The 26,923-nt window shown below is 40.0% G+C and overlaps 1 protein-coding gene across 10 annotated transcripts in view; it reads left to right on the forward strand.

Annotated features, from left to right (window-relative positions):
- ANKS1B (ankyrin repeat and sterile alpha motif domain containing 1B) overlaps positions 1-26,923 on the forward strand; it is a 770,082-nt gene that overhangs the window by 250,433 nt on the left and 492,726 nt on the right. For all 10 annotated transcript variants that reach the window (XM_048835480.2, XM_048835488.2, XM_048835486.2 and 7 more), the window contains one exon: positions 26,169-26,305. In XM_048835480.2, the coding sequence (XP_048691437.2) occupies positions 26,169-26,305 (137 nt within the window). The remainder of the gene's footprint in view (positions 1-26,168; positions 26,306-26,923) is intronic.

The raw sequence follows: 26,923 nt of genomic DNA on the forward strand, positions 1-26,923 counted from the left end.
AAAGTTTAAAAAAAGAATTCTTTCAGGCAATTTTTTTTGTTAGGTAGTCTGCAAATTGGGGGTTGAATTGCCTTTCTCATAACGGATCAGAAAAGTTCATTTGATCCACCTACTTTGGCTTTTTTCCTGAGTAAGACCTGGATTACCTGCACTAGACACTTTTATTAGGCATTTTAATTTACTTATTGTCTATCTTTAAAAAGATCCATGTATGTGACATACTTAACCTTGTGAAATCATAAAATCATAATAGTTAATAAGGCAGACATAATATTCTCCTGATCTTAAGGCTGTAGTCAAGCTTTGTGAACTTTTATCAACAACCATCATCCATTGAAAAGGTGTAAAAGAGGCCTTAGGCACTGGATAATTATGTTGCTAAAATAGTAACTACCAGGCACCTGCAGTGATGTAGAGTTTGCCCATTTTACATAAAAATCAATTAACTGGTGACTAAAATACCAGGAAAAGATGTTAACTGGATTGTGTGAGAAAATGTAAATATGCTAAATTCTGCTAGTGTGCTAAATGCTGTGTTAAACACTTTAAAAAGTCCACACTGTAAAATCTCAAGACTGTTTTAGCTCGGTAGTAATATTTTATCCTGTGACAGTGGGCTTTGAGGATTTGTCAATTTATATTTCATAGCAATGGGAATTTGAGTTGGGCCATTTGTTTCAAACTAGGGGATTTTTTTTTGTAAAAGGTCACACCCAAACTCGGTGTTCTGCAGTAATGAAGATTGGGCCTGGTCTAGTCTGAAAAGGGTTATGGTTTATAATTTTAGTTAGGGTGTGATTTTTTTTTAAACAAAATAGTTATATCAGGAAAAAAACCTAGTGTAGGTGCAGTTTACTGTTAAAAAGTGATAAAAAGGTGGCATATACTAGTATATTCCTATACTATATATACACTATATACAAGTTTGCCCACCTCTGCTTTACATGATCACTACTATCAGAATTGGAAAGAACTCCTAAAAGCATGTCGGTAACCACTGCATCCACCCAAAACAAGAAAAAAGATATAGCTCAGAATACTATGCACCTTGGAAGCACATGCCAAAACCTAGGCTTGTGTGCTGGTTCAGACTGGGAATTTCCCATTTGAATTGGCAGAGACTAACCCACTGCAGGGTCAAACTGTGTATTTTCCAGTGCAAATAGTACCATTTCTCAGATTGCTCAGTGCCTAGCCAAAAGTTGAACCCAGGCAAGACTGAGGTGGAGCAGGTGGGAAAGGAGTGCTCCAAAGAACTAGCCATTTCTGCAACATTCCTCCCCCTCTCCATCCCCTGAAAGCACCTGCCTTCATATTGTTCAGTTAGTTTGTAGCCTTGGGGTCTGCAGAATAAGTGCTTCTGGATACCCCAAAACACTCACTTCCATTTGTGACTGACCAGAAGGTGGCACCCCATCCATTGAACTGCCATGATGCACTATTACATGAACTATTTTTCTGGGAGTCAGTAGAGCTACCATACCATAACACCGTGAGCTTCTATGCTTGTACTTGCATGTGGACTGAAACTGATGGTCTTAGTTAAAGGCCTAGCAAATGAATTTAACTTTAATGACTACACGGTGGCTGAGGGACAAAAACACACTATAGCTACAGTAACACAAGGCATTACCCACTCTATCCATGTCTGTGGATACTGCAGATGCAAAGATATGGATGGGTCATCTGACTCTGAGCCTAAATTCAGCATCACAACACATCCAAGATCTTCTTTTCTCTTCTTTTTGTGTTTCCACGTGTATTCATTTCAAGCGTAGTCTCTGTAGAAGTCAGGGAGATAATATCCATGCATTATTCCCCACCACTACCATATTTTAATTCTGATTCTCTTAAGCAGATGGAATCCAAGATGGTTTATGAGACCCACATATGCTTTTATCTGATCTTGATTAGCCCTTTGAGCAGTTTCTGAGCTCTGTAGAGAGTATTTGACATTGGTGAGGCCTCATCTGGAGTACTGTGTCCAGTTTTGGGCCCCACACTTCAAGAAGGATGTGGATAAATTGGAGAGAGTCCAGCGAAGGGCAACAAAAATGATTAGGGGTCTGGAACACATGAGTTATGAGGAGAGGCTGAGGGAGCTGGGATTGTTTAGCCTGCAGAAGAGAAGAATGAGGGGGGATTTGATAGCTGCTTTCAACTACCTGAAAGGGGGTTCCAAAGAGGATGGCTCTAGACTGTTCTCAATGGTAGCAGATGACAGAACGAGGAGTAATGGTCTCAAGCTGCAGTGGGGGAGGTTTAGATTGGATATTAGGAAAAACTTTTTCACTAAGAGGGTGGTGAAACACTGGAATGCGTTACCTAGGGAGGTGGTAGAATCTCCTTCCTTAGAGGTTTTTAAGGTCAGGCTTGACAAAGCCCTGGCTGGGATGATTTAACTGGGAATTGGTCCTGCTTCGAGCAGGGGGTTGGACTAGATGACCTTCTGGGGTCCCTTCCAACCCTGATATTCTATGATTCTATGATTCTATTTTGGTCTTAACAAAGAGTCTCACAATTTACTTCTCCTTAGAGGTTAATTTATAAAGAGCTATGCTCTGCATTCAGAGCTCCAAAATATAAATCATCAGCAGAACACAATGTAATAGATTCCATACTAAACTCCTCCTAATAGGGTGACAATGATGGCACACTTAATTTTTTTATCATGCTCACTGCCATAATATAGAGTGCACATTTCCATATAAAAATATCCTAGATTAATGCACCAGTATTTGTTTGCAAAGAGAACTTTTAAAATTTTACACTCAAAGTTAGTGATGTTTGGTGGAGGTTGGGGATTCTTCCCATGAAGTAGTATTATTTCTAAGCACCTATTCTCCAGTAATATAACAGATTTTCTGAATGTTCCCAAAACAATGCCTCAAGAACCTTTACTGGTCAGATATTCCCTTGAGTACACAATTTATTTTCTCCTTTTAAAAATTTGCTGACATTTGCTGAAATTGCTTTTCTTTTACTTCCTCTCAAATTACCTTCTATTATTTGTGGGAGGCAGAACATCCTAGGGTTGCAATTTCTCTTCACTAATTATCTGAAATCATATCCATTTATTTTGAATCATATTTTTTCCAATGCAAATATAGATTTTTGTAGTGTATCCTCCTTTTTATTTACAATGGTCCCTAGAATGAGTATTATTGACCTTCTCTGTGTACTTCTCAAGTCCTATAACATCTCATATAAATGGTAGTGAGTAGGAGACAAGAACTGAATACAGATATACTTAATATTGTTCAAATACAGTAAAATCATAATGTAACTTTCACCTTGCTGTCTTCTCACATGCTGTTTACTTATATTAGTGGAGCATTTTAGAGGAATACTGGCAAACACTAATTTTCTTTGTCGTCTTGCATTATTTTATTAATTTTAAATGGTAAGTATTCTTATTCTGCTTTATTCCTACAATACAATTAAATGTCACTAACCATATTAACCAGCTTTTATTTGGTCTAAATGAGCATCCTTGCTATTGGGCTTGCAATTTCATATGCCTGTTCCTTTAATATTCTTCTATGGAGATTATCCAGCCCCCGTCCCCCCCCCCCCCCTCCCCAGTTTAGTCCCATTAAGATGTTTGAGTTTGACTTCCACCTCAGATGTGGTAATTTCTACTTTCATATCCTCGTTCCCTTATTAAAAACTGAGGCAAATTATTTGCTTAGGTGCTGGGCCATGGATAGATTATTTTTAATCTCCACCCGATCTCCTCAGTACTTAGTAGTTCCATTTCTTGTTTCCTTGTTTTCTTTTTATTTATATGGCTCTAGAACCTTTTACTATTGGTTTTAATTTTCTTTGCAAGGTCCCAATCTGTCTGGTTTTTGAAAATTCTCACTTTATCCCTACACTTTCTGACCTCCAGGAGGTAGCGTTCCTTGTTGATCCTTCTCATCTTCCATTCCTTGTAAGCTTTCTGGTAAAACAGTTGGCAAAATACTGGGATCTCACTTGGTAACCCTTCCATTAAATTACACAGGGAAAATGACAAAATTTCAGTTATGAGTAATGTCCCAGTGGGCACTCCACTTTAGGTGCACATATGCCCCTATACCTTTGCTCAGAATTTCTGGTAGCAGTGCCCATTTCACCCACGCATGTGCCCTTCACATCCTCATACCCCATACTAAGGCTATATAGGGTTGCACAGGTGAACCGCCCTCAGTTCCTTCTCAACTACCTTCTGTCAGAGACTGAATTTAGCATGTGCCTCTTTATTATCTGTTCTGTTCATTCCCTCTGAAGCATCTGGCATTGGCCACTGTCAGAAGACTGGATACTGGGCTAGATGGACCTTTGGTCTGACCAGGTATGGCCGTTCTTATATTATGTTCTTATATTCTCTTTGCTCTGTGCCTGTTCCCTCTCTTATTAGCATTTTAGCTTTGATAGTTAGTTCTTAGTAGTAGTAGGTTTAATACCTTAGAGTTGTTGAAACATTTCCTCCCCTTTTCTTTTTTCTTTTCTTAAATATACATGTAAGTGGTTTTTCTTTTTCCCTTATTGAGGGGCTTGAACAAGTTTTCTTCTGTAGCGGATGCTGGGATCCCTGGGGTTTAAAGGTGCCTCTCATGTTGAGATGCAGTCCCCATTAACAATGGGCATTCCCAATGCATTCATTGTTTGGGGGACTCTCATAGTCCAAGCAAGTGCAAGATCTGCACTTCTTTTATGGATATACACTCTTAATGATGGAGCAACCCTTCAGGCTCTTACTGATGGAGCAAGCCTTAAGACCGGCTTCTGATCCAGGTTCAGAGAACTCTCCTGACAGGGATCCTCCACCTCTGTCAGTGCCCTGTCATTGTCAAGAGCATGATCACTGAGACCTTCCAAGGGGAAGATGGCATTGAAACTGCAGTCTCAAACACTCTCCATGAGTGAGGTGTTGATAACCATACCAGCAGTACTGAGAGCTTCCCACTCAAACTCCAAGGAGGGGAGTAAGAGGAGGAGAACAGAGAGTTCCTCATCAAAGAAGATCCAGTCACAGGAGATCTTAGGTCCCAAGAGGAGTGCTAATGAGGCTCTGAGCACTTTGGGTACCATGAAGCACACTAAGACTTCAACTAAGTACCATACCTCAGTGGTAAAGGGCTCGGTACCAAAGACTACTATGACCAAGGGAACAGTGTCAATAAAATCTTTGGCATAACCAGTGCCATCTTTCTCCTATCCAGTCATCTCTTTCCACAATCTTGGATTATCTGTTGGAATTGAAAACATCAGGCCTTTCTATGAGTTCCATCGAGGGTTTTTTTAGTGGCAGTAACAGCTTTCCATGTGCCAGTAGAAGGTTTGTCAATATTCACTCATCTGACTCCAAAGAGATTCCTAAAAGGCCACATGAATTTTTTCCACATTAGATCCTCTACACCACTTTTGGACTTTAACCTGGTTCTTAACTGTCTCATGAAACAGCCCTTTAAGCCACTAGCTACATACTCACTGCTACATGTGTTTATGAAGACCTTTTGGTAGTCATCACTTTGGCTTGAAGGGTCTGGGTGATGGGGCCTCTAATGGCAGGCCCTGCATTTATTGTGTTCTCCAAGGAGAAAGTATTACTATGACCCATCCAAAGTTTTTTCCTAAAATTACTTCTGACTTTCACTTTAACCAAACTATCCACTTTGTTTTTATTTTCCCTAAGCCACATCACTTTACACACGAGTATGTCTTTCATTCGCTAGATGTTAAGAAGGCCTTTTACTTGGACTGAACTAGGCCATTCAGGAAGACCCCCCTGAATCTTTGTCTATTGCAGATAGCTCTAGGGGAGCCTCTGCCTCCACATAGACTTTCTAAATGGATCTCTGGATGCACTATTGCTTTGTTATGGTTTTGCTGAGATTCCACCTCCCCTGAGAGTGATTGCACACTCTGCCAGATCACGGTTTTTCTGTGGCCCCACTCAAAGATATTCCAGTTTCTGAAATCTGCATGGATGTAACATGATCCTTGGTGCACTCATTCTCTGACTACTATACAAGGGAGTCACTTGAAGTGGAGCACTCACAGGGGAAAACCTTTCTTGAAGAACTCCAATTACTGCAAAAGATGAGTAACCTTTTCTATGCGTCACAGTTCCTGTGGTAACTGCACCCCTGATCCTTTCATGGGCTCCTTAAGGGTAACTCACTTTTGTCTCAGGACTTGAGCTGTCATCTTTCTTGGTGTGGAGTCCTGAGACACACTCCCTCTAGATCTGAGCCTTAAACTGTAGAATCCTGCAATTTACTGTGATTATCTCAGCAGGTCTGACTTTAATTCAGCACCTGCTGTCATGCTGTCTTTGGCAGGGCCAGCTCCAGGCACCAGCGTTCCAAGCAGGTGCTTGGCATGGCAGTCAGAAAGGGACAGCAGAGTTTCCATGGCGGCGGCAATTCGGCTGCAGCTTCTCCATTCCGCTGGCCACGGCGGCAATTCAGCGGCAGATTCTTTCTCCCTTGCCATCCATGGCGGCAATTCGGCGGCGGCAGGTTTTTTGCTTGGGGCGGCAAACACGGTAGAGCCGGTCCTGCTCTTAGAGTATGTCTGCACTGTGATAAAAGACCCACGGGCATGGCTGCGGCTGTTGACTTGGGTTTGCAGGGCTTGTGCTGTGTGCAGTGTAGACATTCAAGCTCAGGCTGGAGCCCAGGCTTTGAGATCCCAGAAGGGGGAAGGGTCTCCGACCCCAGGCTCCAGCCCAAGCCTGAATGTTTACACTGCAACATTTAGCCATGCAGCCCAAGCCCCATGAGGTCGAGTTAGCTGACCCATGCTCTGAGACTCAGTGCCATGTAGACATATCCACAGGGGTAATGATAAGGTTAACCAGTGATCACTGCCAGCTTTCACAACCCAAACATTGCAGAGAAAACATGTTTAAAAAAAATAAACAGATTACACGCAGATCTTAGCTCATCAGGCATTCACCCATCTTCCATATGGAGACCCTGATGGCACTGGAGAACTTCAAGTAATTTCTGAGGGCCCTCTCTCTCTTTTCCATAGTTTCATTCAGTCATTGGACTGAGAGTGACCACCCTCCTTGTGTCAGAACGATTGCTTTATACCATTAACAGTTCTTTGACTGTCCGGCCTCTTGAACTAGGTCAAATCAATATATGTTGTTTTCCCCAAGGGGTGAAACTTCCAGGGGCTTGTTACTAGCATAGGGATTTGCATTAATTCCCTTCCCACTCCCCGTGATTTTGGTTCCTGTCAGTAGAATAGTTTAGCTCACCCATTTAGCTTGGAATACAATCACTAGTCAGTGCATAAAGATACACATTAACATTTATAAATCTGATACAATAGTCTTTGAATACTCCATGTGTTCCCTGCATCATATCTGTCACACTGGCACAAATATAAGCACCTGTTTCACTGCTATGTGGCTCAGTTTACATATGTATTCTCATAGCAAATGGATAAGAAAAATCAAATTATAAAGTTGTCCAGGCAGTATGCTGCTCTTTCTCCTGAGCAGACTGAGGAGTAGAAGACAAAGCCAACAGTCCCTCCCATCTGCTGTCCCTGTTAATCTGCATTTTAAACACCAGAGATGTCCTCTAGGACAAACATTTACCATGTGAAATGTGACTGAAGACCTGAAATCCTCAAATTATTCCATAACTAGAAAGTGTCGAGGAGCTGCGAATGCAAAACATGACTTGAAATTTTTAGTTCTTTGCTGGATTTGTAAAAAAGGCAAAACCGTTCTTTTCTCTGTTTCACTTAGCTATTTCTTGCCTCTAGCTTAAAGCAGCATTTGCCAGTTAAACTGTTTTGCACTAAGCAAAAATGAAATTTACATGTCACAGATGGGGTAGCAGTCAGTGGAAGCTTTTGATTAATACTGCTTCTTGCTGTGTCACATTTTCATGGGCTGAATCTTACCCATGTGACCAGTGATGCTCAAACTCCCGACAGAAGGCATTTGAAGAGGGAGAGAGCTCATGTAGGCTTCTTGGAAGAAAAGCATAAAAATAATGTATAAAATTAATTTTCATAAATTGAAATGGGTTAAAACTGTCTAATTATTATTTTGTTTTCACCATATTTATGAGAAAGAAGGGACAGTATATGATAAGAAATAGTGATGGAGATGGGTGCAATTACAATCTTATATAAATATGGAAACAGACCCATTTTTAAAATCACTTCAGCTGCACGCATAGATTATATAAATGTCTGTGTCAGTGGCCATGTGTACATTGTGGCCCCAAATTCAGCAAAACATCTAATTACATTCTTAGGTCCCAATGAAATGTGCCTAAGTCCTTTGATAAAAAATATATAAATAGAATAGGGCCAAGAACCAATCCCTTTGGGACCCCACCAAAAGTATCTGCCCAATGAGTCTCCACTTACAATTACATTTTGAAATCTATCATTTAGCCAGTTGTAATCCATTTTGTGTGTGCCATTCTGATTTTGTAACATTCTAGTTTATTAATGCAGTACCAAGTCAAATGCCTTGCAGAAGTCTATTACATCACTATTTATTTTTATCAGGTTAGCTTGACAAGATCTGTTTTCCATAAAACCCATGCTAATTTCCATTTATTATACTACCTCCTTTAGTTCTTTATTAATAAAGTTGCATATCAACCATTCCATTATTTTGCCTGGGATAAATGTCAGGCTGCCAGCCCTATAATTACTCAGGTCATCCTGCTTTCCCTTTTTAACTGTGGCAATATTAGGTTTTTTCCAGTCCTCTGGAATTTTCCCAAGTGTTTCAAGACTTATTAAAATCAGTATTAATGGTCCAGATTGCTTTTGGCCAGGTCTTTTAAAACTCTTGGATACAAGTTAACCAGACCTGTTGATTTTAAATGTGTAACTTTAGTTGCTATAATGCTATAATGCATAATGTTTAACATCCTTATGAGTTACTGTTGGAGTCGAAAGTGTTTCATTTTCATGATGTGACTGTATCATCTGTGTGATAGGGTGCTATCAGCCGCACCCTGATCACTGATAATGCTGCAACCTGGAGAAGGCTGCAGGCTGAGCTGTGGGAAATTATACACTTTCTCTTGCGGGATTGTGAGCACCTGTGTGTCAATCACTGGGGTAACAAGGTAAGTGGGGAGACTATCAGGAGACAAAACAGGCTGGGGAGTGAGGGCTGCAGGGAAGCCTGTCCTGGCTATAACTTTGTGTTGCATGTTATGGGGATGTAAGAGGGACATAAATACACACCTTGGTGAAGAATAAACAGCCTGGCATATGTTTATGACTGTGGAACCACCTGAACTAGTCAGGCAGTGAGGTTCATAGGGTGGCGATGGAGATACCCTGTGACAATCTGTTTTTTCCCAAATACAGAACAGAAATAGTTATTGAACTTTTATGCATTATTATTGACAGTTTTACCATTGCCATCTAGTAAATGGACCAGTGTCATTGTTAGGATTCTTTTTGTTCCAAATATACTTAAAAACTGACTTCTTACTGTCCTTAACTCTGCTGGCTATAGAGTTCGCCTTGTGTCCTTTTGCTGCTTTTATCAATTGTCTACAATTACTAGCTTCTAATTTCTATTTATTATAATCAACTCCCCTTTTCCCATTTGTTATATTACTTTATTTTTTAAAATACTGCTTTCACATCCTCACGAAGCCAGGCTCGGTATTTGTTTTTTTTAAAACTAGTGTAGCCTTCTTTGACAACAGTTGGATTATGGCTTTTGGGTATCTAGTAAATTGTTCTTAAACAGTTCCCAATTATCAATCACATTTTTATGTTTAAATATTTTCTTCTATATGATTTGGCTCATAATCATTTTCAGTTTTGTAATTGGCCCATTTAAAGCACCAAGTGTGTGTGTATGTGTGTGTGTATAATATTACTAATTAAGACTTCATTCTGTTTCCTCATAACAAATATTTCAAGTCATGATCACTTGCACCTAAGGAACCACTGAATTTTAGTTATTGTAATTAATTCCTCTTTATCTGTCAAGCTGAGGTGTGTAAAATAATTCCCTTGTGTTGGATGCAACACTTCTTGAATTAGAAAATAGATTATCTTCTTCTTTTTCCTTTTTGCCACTTTTCCTGGTGAGGGTCATGATGGCAGCATGGAGAGTAGGGACCAGACCTCCTTTTCCTCTGCAACAGGTTCTGGCTTCTCCTGGGGATTCCCCAGCATTCCCAGGCCAGCTGGGAGATATAATTCCTCCAGCATGTCCTGGGTCAGCCTCTGGGCCTCTGCACAGTGGGACGTGTCTGGTAGAGTTCTAACAGAAGCCTCCTGGGGGCATCCTTATCAGGTGCCCTGGGGCCAGTTTCCTTGCAGAGGACCAGTCTGTCGTGGTCTGTCCTCCTGCTGTTATTCAGGCATCTCACCTGACCCTCACTCTTCACCTTGTGGGTGGTGAGCCCACAAGATGGGTCCATGTCAACTTTTCTGGCTGGGCGTGGCTGAGTTATGTGGGTGGCCCAACCACCAGACCATCACCTGACACCACCCTCAGGGGTAGGTCCCAGTGTCCCTAATCCAGGTGAGGTTCGTGTGGACATTTTTGGGCGTTTATGAGGATCTTGAGGTGGATTGTTTTTAGTATGGAACCTCCCCCCAGACCTGTTTGCCTAGGGTGACCCTACCAGGAGCACTAGGCTCCAGATGACATAGCCCTGGGGTTCATCGGAACATGCAAGCCCCTCCATCACAACAAGGTAACGATCCTTGGAGGGGATGTTAACTATAATCTTTAGAAATTTCAAGGACGTTTTTAATACGGGTAGCATGAGATATCCAGACTGTCACTCAGATTATAGTCCCCCATAATAACAGTTTTTTCCCCAACACATTATTGAAGGGTATTTATAGAGCCCATCATCCTAGTCTCTAGTGTGATTTGGTCGTCTGTAGCAGATATCAAGTACCCCATCTTGTGCTTTGTATGTTAGAACATAGATCTATAAGCATTCAAGATCAGCTGCTTCTGAGTTGTCAGGAACATGGAAACGGGTAATCCCATTTTTTATATAGACTGTCACTTCCCTTCTCCTTTTGCTCACTCACTTGGCTTACGAAATAGGTTATAACCAGTGACTTTAATGTTCCAATCGTAAGACTCTTCCCATTAAGTTTCAGTAATACCAACGATGTTGAATGAAATTTGCTCATAAACGAGCAATTTAAATTTCTCTTGTTTACTGCCTAGGCTCAGAGCATTCGTGGATAGGCAATTTAAAGAATTTCTTCTCTTCACCTCCCTTGATACCTTAATTAATTTTGTGCTTGACATCTTCATTTTGTGCTAAATAAGTACTCATCTGTGCATTGAATGAGGCACATTCCACTGAATCATTGAATGAGGCAGGATCCTGTGGAAAAAATAGTATGTGATCATATAATTAAAACCTGTATCATAATGCATTTGTGGACAGGGACCAAATTAAGGTTGCACAGGCTGTTTTAATTCTAGCATTTCCTAACTTTTAAGTGCTTGACTTTGCAACCTTAACGTTCTTTTAATGTAGTTTTGTGTGTTTAATTAAGATGTGTTATGTTCTAATGACTCTGCTTAACTTGCTCCTCCACGTATGTGCTGCGCCGCACAAAAAGAGTTATTCCTAAAAGTACTGTAGCATTTTCCCAAAGGTAATACATGTAGAAATGAAGTAAGAACCTTTAATGGCAATTGTGCAACCAATCATCAAAACACGTGGGTGTGCACCTATCCCAATATGTGTCCATAAACATAGTTTTATAAGGGTAGAATGATCATTCCATTTCCATTGTACTGACAGTCTTTCTTTTACCAACAAAAATGTCAATCTGACGTATTGTTAAACATTGCATTATGATTCATTATTTATTATTATTATTATCATCCATTAAACAACAATCAAAGGAAACATAGCTTTCAGGGTATATTTGAACAGTTTTAGGCACTAAGTACTGAAAGTATAATTTTTTCCTCATCAACATGCATAACTTCTAACCAGAACTAGGCTTCATTCACCCAAGTGGGATTACTATGCAGAATGATTGTGTCATAGACTTGACTGCATCTGTTCAACAAAGCCACTTTTTCAAATCAAGGATTCAGTGACATGTAATTGTTTTTGAGGTTCTCTATTTTAGAGTTTTTACATAAATGCTTTTTATCAGATTTCCTTTTTGTTAAATAGCTATTAGTTAAGTTATTTTGCTAGTTCATTTTAATTAGGGATGAAATGCACAGAGGTACTATACAAACCAGTTTAGTCTATTCAATAACTGCATTTTTAAAAAGCCTCTCAGCCATTATTCTGTCTGTAATTTAAACAGATATAAAACTGATGGTTAATTGTAAGTTTGAGCAGGTATATGGAGGATAATGTTGTTTTAAAATCTTATCTTATTTCGCTCTCGGTGGCAATTCGGCGGCGGGGACGCAACTCTTCTTCGGTTGCTGGCGGCAATTTGGCTGCTGCACCATCACTCTGCCTCCGTGTTCGGCGGCAAGTTTTTTTTGTTGTTGTTTTTTCCCACTTGGGGCGGCAAAAAACGCTGGAGCCGTCCCTGTTCCTGTGTACCCCAGTTGTGCAGGGAAGGAGTAATTTGCTCCTTTTCAAAGTGCAGGTTATTCCTCATGCCTGTATACATCCTGCCAGTGCCACTGGCTGGTGCTTAGATGTGGCAGAATTATGGTCCTGTACACTCCCCACCTGCTCCCATCACTTCTGCCTGGAAGGAGCATCTGCTATGTGGTTACTGTGTTCCTTTCACCACCCAGAGCTAGGATACAGTTGCTTTGATATGACTGCATAAGTGTGGTTTGTAGTAATTATATTTCTGCTACTTTCCTGTGCAGTTGTGTTGAGCCAGTCACAGTCTAACACTAAAAAGTTAGGGCCCAGTTCTGAACTTCTTACCCAGACAGATCCTTTATTGTAAGTGTTCTCTGAGTAATGGCAGCACAATTGGGCCCTTGATGTTTTAGCATAATTCACTAGTATAGCTATCAATGTTAACTTCATTTCCTGCTGATCTGTGTCAGTTCTGAACTAGTAATCTAAGTGTGAAATGCTTCATATCTTATTACCAGTCTTTTCATTATCCAGATGCCTACAATTGGGGGGAGGGATAGCTCAGTGGTTTGAGCATTGGCCTGCTAAACCCAGGGTTGTGAGTTCAATCCTTGAGGGGGCCATTTGGGATCTGGGGCAAAAATTGGGGATTGGTCCTGCTTTGAGCAGGGGGTTGGACTAGATGACCTCCTGAGGTCCCTTCCAACCCTGATATTCTATGATTCTATGAATTAAAAATTTTAGTTTAGGATTTGTCTGAATTGTTAAGGAGGTTGGCCTCAGAGGGCCACAAGATTTGGCAGTTAAAATTGAAAGAATTTTCATTGTGTTATATCAGGAACAGACTTTGTACATTAGCATAAAAGACACGGTAGAAGAACTCTGAAGTCAACTTTTCTGTAACTTTAGTAGACTTAAAAGGCAAAAATCTTGGCACAGTTTGCTTTATGGTGTTACATTCAAAATATTTGTTAAAATATTTACTAATTACAGAAATGAACCACTTCTGTACATAATGAACAGACTTGTTTTGTATAGTGTTGGTGATTTGGTTTAAAAACACATTGGTTCCCAATGAAGGAAATCAGTATTATATCTTGTAAAAAACCTCTTGTTTTATTTGAAGTTCAATAATAACAAATCTTGTTCACTTCCATTTTCTCTGTTTCTCTCTCCCTTGCTGCATCTGCTATTCGTGACAGCAACGTGGAGCTTGCTGCCAGAACACTGTTTCTTCCATTTTTTCCCTATATTTCATTTTTATTTTTATCACTTTTATTTTATGCAATAAAGAGTCATGAACCAGATTTTTGCATTTATTGCAGACCCAAAATTCCCTTCACTGGTAGGCTTAGGTGTGCAAAAAATACAATCCGAGGCCACCTCATATGGAAATTTTGATTGCACAAGGAATACCACGCAGAAGGTATAGCACTGGGGATGCTATTGCATTGTTATAGATGCAGAATAATTTTACTAGTGTGACAAGATGGCCAATGTTAGTCTAGTGGGTCCTGCGCTTTTCTTGGTGGGGAGCTAAGATGCCACCCCTTGCCCCTGTTCTGGGGGCATCAATGGCCCCGCTAGTGGCCCAGGAAGGTGGTAAAGGAGGGAAGGGGTCTGGGTTTGTTTCTCATTCTGAACCCCAGCCCCTCTCAACCCCTGCAGGTTTTTACCCTCTTCCCCTTTGGGTAGGGTACCTGCAGTCCTTAGATGCGGGGGAAGGGAGTCTCCCTCCCCTACTGGGCAGGGTACCCCTTACTTTGGTTCTCTGATTTGCCAAGTCTCACAGCACCCCTCCAAGCTCCAGTCCTCCCTCCTTTCTCCTCTTTCTCTGTCTGCTTGAAGCAGGAGGTTTTGTTAGTTTCCTAACAAAGCCTTAATTGACTGCAGGTGCTCCAAATAATCTGCAGTCACCTTCCCTAGTCTACAGAGAACCACTCCTTAATTAGCCTTGAGTTTATATATTTCCCATCTAGCACTCTCCTACTGCTCCCTGGCTCTTCTGTATCACACTAGATGGAATCATTAACTTCAGACAGAATAACAAGTTAATCAGCATCTCCTTTCTCCCCAAAATGTCTCTCTGAATAGTGCAAATGTGGGAGAACCCTTCTGAGAGCACATCAGAGAAAATGTGTTTTTCAGGCTCTTCAAAAAGATCATTCCATTTGCTCTGCACCAGTCTGTACTACCATTTACATTAGGGTGGGCAAACTTTTTGGCCTGAGACCCACATATGAGTATGGAAATTCTATGGTGGGCCATGAATGTTCATGAAATTAGGGTTGGGATGCAAGAGGGGGTGCAGGCTCTGGGGTGGAGCCAGAAATGAGGAGTTCAGGGTGAGGGAGGGGGCTCCAGACTGGGGCAGGGGCTTGAGGTGCAGGGACGGTGAAGTCTCAGGCTGGGTGTGTAGGCTCTGTGGTGGGGCTGGGGATGAGAGGTTTGGGGTGTAGGAGGGTCTCCCGGCTGGGATCGAGGGGTTCAGAGCGTGGGAGGTGGATCAGGGCTGGGGCAGGGATGTGGGAGGGGCTCAGGGATGCAGGCTCTGGGCGGTGCTTACCTCTAGCAGCTCCTGGAAGCAGCAGCATGTCCCCCCTCCGGCTCCTACGCAGAGGTGCAGCCAGGCAGCTCTGCAGGCTGCCATGTCCACAGGCGAAACCCCTGTAGCTCCCATTGGCCGCAGTTCCCGGCCAATGGGAGCTGTGAGGGTGGTTCTTGGGGCGGGGGCCACCTGACTGCTCCTAAACGTAGGATCCAGAGGGGGGACATGCCACTGCTTCTGGGAGCTGTGCAGAGCAGCCCCTGACCCCGCTCCCCAGCTGGAGCTCGAGGGCCAGATTAAATCAGCTGGCAGACTGGATGTGGCACCCGGCCCGTAGTTCGTCCACCCCTGGTTTACATAGTACATCATATCACCCCATGCAGTGGAGCCCACCCTTCCTGAGAGGTGGTACCTAGAGCAGCCAGTAACAAAATAATTCTAGTGGAGCTAAGCAAACCTTGCTTCTCCCTTTCTCATCCACATACCATTCCCCTCCACTTATTGGAAGAGATTTGAGTGATGTATGTGTTTGCATGCAGAGAGTGACGCAGATGCTGGCCTGGCAGCCACCATGTGCTAGCAGCTGTGACACTTGCAACAAGAGTTACAAGATTACTGCATACACAGTCACCCAGCCGCACAGCAAAATAATACCTGGCAAAAGCGCAAAACAAACAACCACACACAAACCAACTGCCATAAAACATATTTGGACCAGCAGCTGGCAAGGCCATAAAAAAAAAGCCAGCCACACCAGTGAAAAACCACTAAGGTGGCAATCCTAGTTAAGTAGGGAAATAAACTATAGTGTCACGTCACCTTTTTATCTGTACAATTGTGCCCACACTAGATGATGTAATGGTATAACTCAGGGATCATCAACCTTTGGCACATGGCCCGTCAGGGAAATCCGCTGGTGGGCTGGGACGGTTTGTTTGCCTGCAGCGTCTGCAGGTTCGGTCAATTACAGCTCCCACTGGCCGTGGTTTGCCATTCCAGGCCAATGCGGGCTGCATGAAGCGGCGGCCAGCACATCCCTGAGCCACGTACCAAAAGTTGCTAATCCCTGGTATAACTCTTTCAGAAGAAGTCACTTTCCTAGCTGGAATAGTTCTCCTGGTTGAAAAATTGTATGTAGAGCAGGCTAAACCTTAACTAAATTGATATGCTAGTCTTAGACCCATTTAGTAATGTTGAAGAAAAGTGTTGCACTGGACACCTGCCCGACTTCTATAATGACATAAAGCCTACCACCCTTCATGCCATGCCAGGCATGAACAAAGCCCTTCCTGAACCTGCTGTGGGGAAGGCGAAAAAACCCTAACTCCACCTAAGCCAATCTGGCAGTAAGAGAAAAATTCCTTCCCAGCCCCACTAAAACAGGGGCAGCTAGCACAATGCCCACAGCAGGTCTTGACTAAACCTGGTATTTCACCACCTAAAGAGAAACAATAGTTTCTTTATAGCCAAAGTTATTGTTAGCTGTCCATTGTAAGCTTGATTTGACCATCTTCTCCTTTCATTCTCTGTGACTTTGACAGAATTCAAGTGGTTTGTCTGAAATTTCTCATATATGATCCTCTGGCAAAGGAGATATTTTTGGTAATGTTGGGCAAAAAGATAAGATGTGACAGTTCAAAAAAATCAGAGGCATTTCATTTTTGTAAAAAAAAAAATATTTTTTGTAACATTGTAAGCCAATGTCTCTAGTCTGGTTAAGCTGTGCAAGGCCAGAGATTTGGAGGGGATCCGTATGCTTCCTCTGTCTTGGGGGACAGAAACACTCCCTATGCTGGTAACTGGATGTGGTCAGTGGATAGGATCTGCCACTGTGGCTCTACGTCACTGGAGGATTCACCCATGTTGGGGGAATCTCTGCTGCCTGGATCCACCAGGTTTAAGTCCCCTTTGCTTCAGAGAACCAGGTCATATATCCAAAAAAAAAAGCTTTATCTAAGAATTCTGTATTTGATTTAATTTTCTGCACTGGAAATGACGCCTTTGAGTATTTTGCAAATTTTGAAGGTTAATTTTTAAATTATTTGCTGTAGATTTTTGCAGCTCTTAAAAATCCCTGAGCTTTATGCAGACTTCATATAGTCTGTGGCCTCAGTGGAAGACTGTAAGCTCCACAAGTTGAAACACTTGATGTGAAGAATTTTTAAACGTCTCCAAGATTCACTTCTAGATTTTAGTCTTTTAACTTTCTTGATTTGGCTTTGAATGTTACAAAATCCACTGGTACAGCCTACAGAATTCCTTAAATCTGGAGCTTAATTCACTGGGTTAAAGGACTTAAAAGATTCTGAAGCCCTAGAGTTTAAGAAATTGTGCTGCTGTGCTACCAAACAGAAGATAAATTTGATGAGAGTACAGCAGTGTTAGCTAGTATATGATGTTGTTTAATTTACATTTACTAACCTGTTAGAGAAGGTTCTACATTACATGGACTATTTTGTTCTTGGCATATCTATAAAACAAGAAAAAAGACTAAGGAGATTCCCAGGAAAAATTTTTTAAAACAGAATTAAAATTGTAAAACCTGTGAGAAAATCTTACTAGGATGTTAATTATCAAAATACTTAAAATTCTGGATTTTAAAAAAAGTTTGTATATTTAGATAGGTAATGCATACATCCACAGATACAGTAGATATTTTTTTATCAGTGCTATAAACACTCATGCTTTAATATCATAAGCCAACAACTAACAGTATTTCTTTCACCTTCCTCTGAAGCATCTTGTCCTGGCCAATGTTAGAGAGAGAATACTGAGCTAGATGGACGACTGGTTTGACCTGATATGTCAATTTCTGTGTTGCCATGAAATTCATAGTACAGAATCAACAAATTATGTTAATTTTGACCATGTATCAGAGGCTATCCCTGTATGTATACAGCAACCCCTTACACTTAACCAATATACCAATGTATAATTAACCAATGTACCAAAAGACCTCTTATGCATTTTTAATATGAAACAAAACCTCACTGTGAATACTTATACAAAAAATATTAAAATAATGATATTAAGGTTGTAAAGTCAAAATGAGAATTAAGGAAGCCGACACTTAACTATAACGCGAGTATCTTAACCTTAACCAATAGTTACCAGACTTCGAAACACTTAGTTGTTATTAAATTTCATCCTTATTTTAGAAATTTCAAGCTTCCAGATGTTTGGTTTATTTTATAATTGCAGTGTTTTTAAAAGGAGTTTTATTAAGTAATTGATACTTGTTAACACAGAAGGAAGGTTGTACATATGTAATGTTGTCTGGAAACTACATTGTGCTGTTGTACAGCAGACTGGATATAGGCGAATACTTCAGACTTTTACTTTGAAGACTGCTGAAGTCTGGAGCAATCTCTGGAGGCTACTATCAACTCTGCTAAAGTAGATTAGGATGGCTGACTCAGATGACATATCTCTGGTTGCATTCGGAAATGGACTGCAAATAAAGCATACCTCATCTGTCAGCCACTAAAGTTCTGACAATGCTTTCAGAACAACAAAGTCTGTCTATATATGCACTTTGCAAAATATTGTACTATATACAGGGTAGAATTCAATGGCCCAGTCCTGCTCCCACTGCAGTAAAGGGGAGTTTTGCTATTAACATAAATATGAGCACAATCAATCCTCAGTAACATCCTAGATTGTTCTCTTTGGGGTACAGTTTGCTATAGAAGATCAATAAGATGTTCCATTTTTTAATGAATTACTGATGTAATTGAACATTTTGGCATCTATAATGACATTCTTTGCTCTTCATTCACCTTCTAGAAAGCTAACAACTAGAATACCGAAACAAGGAAAATGTGCAAGGTTATGAAATGTCAGTTGTAGACAGTGCAAACATGCCATGTAAATATGCAAAAGCCAATACTAAACACTCATAATTTTGAGGTTACAAAAAACAAAAATAGGATAAATAACTGTAGCATTGTTTTGGGAAGTTCTGTTAGGCATCTACTGCTTGCAGAGGCAGAGTACCAAAAAATTATTCAGGAAATAGTGTAAATGAACAATCATCTCTCATTAGTACTTAATGAGAGAGGTCTTTTCAGACCATTGTCTGGCACTGCTAGGGTTATGCAAATTTGAAAAAAATTGCAAGGTCTATTTTTGCAGGTGGATGATGAGAGGAAATAAAAAGTTGATAATCATCATACCCAAACTCTCAAAGATGATGCAGAAACAACTAACCAGACTCCCTGCTGCCACTGGAATGTACTTCACTGGTAATTAATTCCAAACACTATCTCAAAATAGCTACCAGATCCAGTACCAAGCTAGTTATAGCTACAAGTGCTTTCAAGAAAACAGTTGCAGCTATATATTTACTATCCAACTCAGAACAATGCTAATTCAGGTTTAAGTACATAGGAAACAAAGAAATTCAAGAGAACAAATGCATATAGTTTAGCGCAACCTGTTCTTCCCATATATCAAGTTTAGCTACTCACTGATTACATGCCTGAGTCTTCAATGTGCTCTTTTCGCATTTTCTCGAGTAATGTTTCTCATGTCTTTAGATCCTAAAATATGTAATTTGTCCCGGTCTTTAATTCTGAGTTTTGTACCCTGGGGGTAGCTATGCATTGGTGGGGGGTGAGGATTCACCTATGGGGTTCTGCTAAGGAAGGACAGCTTTTACGTCTGAAGCCCCACACTGGTGGAGTCTGCCTGGAGGAAGTACTGAATCAGTGAAACTTCTACAAGTTTGGGAACTGCTCTGCCCAGTTTTGCACTTGTGCTTGCTGGCTCCAGCATCTTCAGTGACTTGGGCCACTGTGCCTCCATTCCAGGGTGTTTACTATTGCTGGAAACAGCAGTCTGGCTTGCCTAATGGATCCCAAGGGATAAATCAAGCCCAAGTTGTATGGGACTCCCACTTTTTTTTTTTTTCCAGGTAAAACAAATTTTTAAACACAGCTATGTTTGAGTGCAGAATCCTGTTCTTTTTAATCACTGGTGCACTAAAGTCATCATTTTACTCATTTTTCCTTCATAGATGAATGCGCAATTCATGGATGTCTATGGAAGCTTTCATTATTGAAGGGAGTGGTTTCATTTTAGCATTCACTGTGCTTTGCCAATGACTTCATAAAATAGTGGTAATTTCCTATAGCACTGTACAGATAATTCTGTTGAAAATCATTAAGATGAAAGTTTATGATAAAATCTTTTCAGAGCTAGTGTGGTTATTTTCTTATTTTTAATTTTTTAAAAGTGTTATGACTGCCTTTGTTCTGCAACATGCTGAGTTTCAGGAATGTTTAATTTCTAAATCTAAAATTCAGAAGAGATTTGAATGTTGACAAACTATATATGGTCAGATTCACCAATATACTCTAGTTGTTTTACACAACTCCAGAGACAGTGTGACACAAAACAGCTGGAAACCTGCTACCAGCTAAACCGTATTTACATCTGATTTGTGTCACCAAAGCAGCACACCAGTTTATCTGGCCCCAAGATGCTATATTTAAAAACATCAGTAGAAAGCTGAGGAAAGTGTCTGATTTTAGCAATGTTGTTTGTCAAAAATTTACTGAATTGGTTAGGCATTTTTTTAAACGGTATATTCAGGAATACTCAAGTGCAGCATTGTGTTTTAGAAAGGGCCTAGTTTTCTGCTTGGTACTGGCATACTTATTGCCTGCTTAATAATAATTAACAATATAATAAATAGGCACTATATGAGTGCAATGCTGTCTATCATTTGGTTATCTTAAAATACTTGGCAAAGATGAGAATGACCTTCTGGGTCAGGAGATTTTCAATGTACAGTTGTTCCCCCACGTACAGGAAAATAAAAAACTGCTGCTGTATAAATTACATTGCTACTTTGTGTACTACTGTTCATACGATAAGTTTGCTTTCTTCTAATATTGTAGCACATTAAAGGACACAGGCATCAGTGAATTCATATTTTAATTGATATTGTAAGGTCTGGTTTCCACTTGCCTGATTTCTTTATAATTCTAATTAAACCATTAATTTATTGATGTTTCCTTTTCATATGTAACAGTACATAGAATCATAGAATATCAGGGTTGGAAGGGACCCCAGAAGGTCATCTAGTCCAACCCCCTGCTCGAAGCAGGACCAATTCCCAGTTAAATCATCCCAGCCAGGGCTTTGTCAAGCCTGACCTTAAAAACCTCTAAGGAAGGAGATTCTACCACCTCCCTAGGTAACGCATTCCAGTGTTTCACCACCCTCTTAGTGAAAAAGTTTTTCCTAATATCCAATCTAAACTTCCCCCACTGCAACTTGAGACCATTACTCCTCGTTCTGTCATCTGCTACCATTGAGAACAGTCTAGAGCCATCCTCTTTGGAACCCCCTTTCAGGTAGTTGAAAGCAGCTATCAAATCCCCCCTCATTCTTCTCTTCTGCAGGCTAAACAATCCCAGCTCCCTCAGCCTCTCCTCATAACTCATGTGTTCCAGACCCCTAATCATTTTTGTTGCCCTTCGCTGGACTCTCTCCAATTTATCCACATCCTTCTTGAAGTGTGGGGCCCAAAACTGGACACAGTACTCCAGATGAGGCCTCACCAATGTCGAATAGAGGGGAACGATCACGTCCCTCGATCTGCTCGCTATGCCCCTACTTATACATCCCAAAATGCCATTGGCCTTCTTGGCAACAAGGGCACACTGCTGACTCATATCCAGCTTCTCGTCCACTGTCACCCCTAGGTCCTTTTCCGCAGAACTGCTGCCTAGCCATTCGGTCCCTAGTCTGTAGCTGTGCATTGGGTTCTTCCGTCCTAAGTGCAGGACCCTGCACTTATCCTTATTGAACCTCATCAGATTTCTTTTGGCCCAATCCTCCAATTTGTCTAGGTCCTTCTGTATCCTATCCCTTTTATTACATTTACATAGCAAGGGGAGAACAACATAGTTTGCAGCTGTAATAAAGAAGGCAAGCTAGTTCTGATTTTTGTCATTCTGCTTTTTATAATTGTGGGGGTGAAACTGTAAATTTTCCTAGATATAAGCAACCCTAGTATGTATAACACTAAGCAGCCACCACTAGCATGAATGAGACCTTCATTCCCTTCCATGACTTTTATTTCCTGTTGGTCTCCTGGTAGCCTATAAACTCTAGAAAAGGGTCAAATATTTCTCATATTGTTTATCATACTAGTAATAATAAGTAAGTTCCATCTTCAGTTAGACCTTTGGAGATAGTGGCCAAGATTTTCAAAAGACTGAGTGCCTATATCTCTGCTCCTAAATTGCTCAAGAATATGAGAGCTGATGGGTACTCGGTACTTTTGAAAATCAAGCACAACTTATTTAGGTACCTTAATATGAATATAGAAGCCCAACTGTAGGCATCCATTTTGGCAGCCGAAGAAACATCCAGCTAAATATTAAACACTATTAGAAGGGCATTTAATTAAATACACCACATAATCCAAGTTTTATTTTATCTAAAGGTCATTGTGTATTTGAACGGATGTTGCAACAATTTGAATCGCTTTGGGTATTTATCTTGCAATTGTGTAACTGAAAGGTACGGATGAAGAAATTAACTCCCAACCTTCTTGTTTTATGAAAAGATTAGTTATAGTGTTAATTCTTATATGTTTACTTTGTTAGAGACACGTTAGTGTATACCAAGAACTAAACTATTTTTTTACATGAACAAGATACCTGGATGACCATATTAATTATGTCTCAAAACTGTGAACTAAGGAGCAGAGAAGATTAGTGTCCCCACCTTTCTGCTGTTACATAGAACAAACTGAGGTTATACGGTAACTGTGTTAACATAATACATTTACACTTCTGTAACACTTAGCGTCGCAGAGGCATTTGACTGTCCTTCCTGACATTCTGCTTTAAAAAAAGCAGTATTCAAAAATCAAGGTAATCCAGATTAAGTGGATTTAAAACTGGTTAACTGACAGATCTCAAAGTAATTGTAAAAGTGGAATAATCATCCTGTGGGAGAGTTTCTAATTGGGTTCCACAGGGATTTGTTCTTGGTCCTGTTCAATATTTGTATCAATGATCTGGAAGAAACTCTGAAATAATTCCTGGAAAAATTCCCACATAATGATGGAGAGAGCTCAGTTATACATATAGATCTGGACTGGCTGGTAAAGTGGGTTTATTTGAACAACATGCTTTTTACCACAGCCAAGTGCAAGTTGTATATGTAGGAGCAAAGAATGTAGGTCATAATTACTTGAGTGGAGACAGAACCCTGGAATGCAGTGACACTGAAAAGGATTTAGGGATAATGGTAGGTAACCAACTGAATATGAGCCCCCTAGTGTAATTCTGTAGTTTAGAGGGCAAATGTAATCCTTTGGTACTCAAACCTGGGAATATCAAGGAGGAGTAGGAAAGTAGCATTACCCCTATATATGGCGTTAATGAGACCATTACTGGAACACCATGTCCAGTTCTGGTATCCACGCTTCAGAAAGGGTGTAGAAAAATTAGAAAGGGTTCAGAAAAAAGTTGCAAGAATAATCTGAGACATGGAAAATGTGTCTCATAGTGAGAGACTTAAGAAGCTCAATCTATTTGTTTTTTTCCAAGAGAAGGTTAAGAGGTTATTTGGTTATGGTCTACAAGTACTTAAGTGGGCAAGAGATTTCTGAGGGTAGATGGTGCTTTAATGTATCAGAAAAAGACATAACTAGATCAGGTGGTCAGATGCTGAAGCTTTCTAAAAGAATGCTATATCAAACAGAAGTTATGGACTTGATGCAGAAGGTGGATTAGATCATAATGGTCCTTTCTCTTCTTAATTTCTGAATCACATCATATGGCTAAATTCTGTGCTAACATGCACCCCGGTGCAACAACTCAGTGAAATTAATAGGACTGCCTGGAATGTAAATCAGCAACAACAACAAAGATATTTGTTTGATCTATCTGGGTGTATGTTTATATATGCTCTAGTTTTAGAATTCTTTTTTAATAATTTTGGTTATTATTTTTAATGTAAGAAAATATCTTATGGGGCATATTTTCAGCTCTGCTTCTCTTCGTTTGTTCTGCTCATGTGTCACAAAAGGAGCAAAAAATGACCACAAACCCCTAACATGAGGGAGTTCATAGTGGGCACTGATCAGAAATGGCTTCTATGACACCTTACTTGTGAAAGCTGGTGTGTTAGGGGTAGGAGAGAACGTGACTGGCGCATGGATTATCCACTGGAGATTACTCGAATGCATGCTTGGGGACCATTGGCAGCTGGTGCATGCTAGAACAGCCCCTAGACTACTATAACTTTTCCTGGAACTGGCAGAGAATCAGACATCAGTAACTGGCTCACTGTCAGTTTAGTCTCTGGCTGCCAGCTCACTTTCCACTGGATGCAGCAGAGTCTGGCCCTACTGTTTCAAGGGTAAATTGCTTCCTTTTATCTTGAATTGCTGCACTGAAATTTATATTAGTTTGAATGTATTTACAGTTAGGGCTTTCATAAAAAAAAAAAAAACTACCTAAAAATATTTTCTTTGGTCCTATTCCCAACAAACAGAAAGGGAAAATAAATTAGAGCATTATAATTATGCAATAATTTATATTACAAAATAAAATTAATTCAAGGCTTTTTATTATTAATGAAACTGCATACCATATACTTAAACTAGAAAATATCTTTGCTATAGTTGAATTGGTAATGATTCTCTCTCTTTGATGGAGAAAACCCATGTGGTGCATCATTACTGGTCATCTGATGGTGGGTCATACAGTGAAAATAAAAAGCTGTTCACAATAAGGACATTGTTTATAAGAAACAACTACATATCTGATGCTTTATTCCCTTGAGAAAGGACAGAGGGTCTGAAATGTTGAGCTGTTGGGTTTTTTCAGGGTGCTTGCGTAATCGAAATACATTGTTTGTAGAATTTAGTATCTAAGAATATAAGGTTTCAGAGTAGCAGCCGTGTTAGTCTGTATTCGCAAAAAGAAAAGGAGTACTTGTGGCACCTTAGAGACTAACCAATTTATTTGAACATAAGCTTTCGTGAGCTACAGCTCACTTCATCGGATGCATTGCAATAAATTGGTTAGTCTCTAAGGTACCACAAGTACTCCTTTTCTTTTTAAGAATATAAGGTATTCCAATAAACACAAAAGGACCTGATTCTTATCTACACTACTTCCAATTTATGCTGCTCTGGCAGTGTAAAGAAGATTTTAGGTGGGAATACTATATTTTTGCTCACTTCAAGGCCCCTTGCATGACTACAGTGGTGTAAACTGTGGAAGTGAGGAATCAGACCCTAGAGAGTGCACAGGTTTTACATATATTGTAGGCCTGAAGATTGCTTTTCACTGCTCTGGACCTGTAAAGCAGATTTTAAGTAGGGGTAAATTACGTTTACATTCACTTTAAGGCCAGAGCAAGGTAAAGGTGCTTTAGTGTAATTAAGAATCAGGCCGTATATGTATTTATCTTCCTAGAAATGTGTTATTACACCCCGCCCTACTCCTCTAACAGGATTCATACTTTGATGTGTATATTTTCAGTGGTGTGTCTGTAACATTAATATACCCTAACCCACAGGAGCATATGGGCCTCAGTCCAACATAGCACTTAATCATGTACTTAATTTTAAGCATGTGAGTAGTTAACTGACTTCTGTGGGACTGCACAAATGCTTTAAATTAGGCACATGTTTAAGTACTTTACTGAATTGGTGCCTTGATGGTCTTATTACAGCAAAGCTGACTGAAAAGCAATATGACCGGCAGTTGATATTTAGCCTTAGATTATTCTGATTATAAAAACAGTATTAGGAACTGTGATGAGTAAGTCAGAAAAATGAATTAAACAATATTTTTTCATTTTGTGTGCACTAATATTTAGGTACCATAGGGGGTGATATATACCAGCTTAAATGGAAAAAAATATGTACTAAAAATATAGGATAAATATGCAGTATTTTCCTCACTGTGCTCAACAATGTTAATTTTTCAAAGTTGAAATATTGCTCTGTTTTCAAAAGTATTTTCTGATTTTAAAAGACATATACTGTTCTAGAATATGCAGTAGGTTCATCAAAATGCTATTTTTATTCACAGATAATGCACCTCAGGTAGCAATTACTGCACCAGGAACTGGTAACCATAGAAACAGCTCCACAGGCCCAACACCTGACTGCTCTCCTCCATCACCAGACACTGCACTTAAAAATATAGTAAAAGTTATACGCCCTCAGGTAGGTCATCAGAATAAACTCTCTTGTTAATTGTTTCTGATTCTGTGAACAGTTGACCGTGTGTGCACGCACATGTATGTATGCATGTACTCTGTCTCTAATAAGGACCTTTTGAATATATAAATGTAGATAATTAAAAAAATGGAGAAACTGAGACGTCCAAAATATTTTCTGACCCCGGGAAAAGATCTTGGTTATACGTGGGGAAATTAAAACCTCTGGGAATATGGTCAGAGAGATGTATAATGTCTTAAAATAATTATACAACTATTTCTTGTTACAGAATTAATGACAAATATTTTTTTTTTGTTTAATGCTAGTGCTTTATTTGGCTGCCTTTAGTTTTCCCCCAAGTTTTTGTTCTCTTTTTATCCTTTTTCCAGGCCTCTTTCCCTCACTATACTTCTGTCCTCTTGATTCCGTACCTTTTGGACATTATTTATTTTACTTTGTCTTATATTATGGTTGAGTCTACATAACTTTAAACTTTTCCACATATTTCTAATTCTGTGTATAGAATAGACGAAAGGGTCTTATACCTGCTTAACACTATAGTACCTAAATATCTTCCAGTAGGGCATTAAGCAATGTGACTAACATCTGTCACAAGTTATTTGT

This window comes from Caretta caretta, chromosome 1 (assembly GCF_965140235.1).
Source record: "Caretta caretta isolate rCarCar2 chromosome 1, rCarCar1.hap1, whole genome shotgun sequence".
NCBI lineage: Eukaryota > Metazoa > Chordata > Testudines > Cheloniidae > Caretta > Caretta caretta.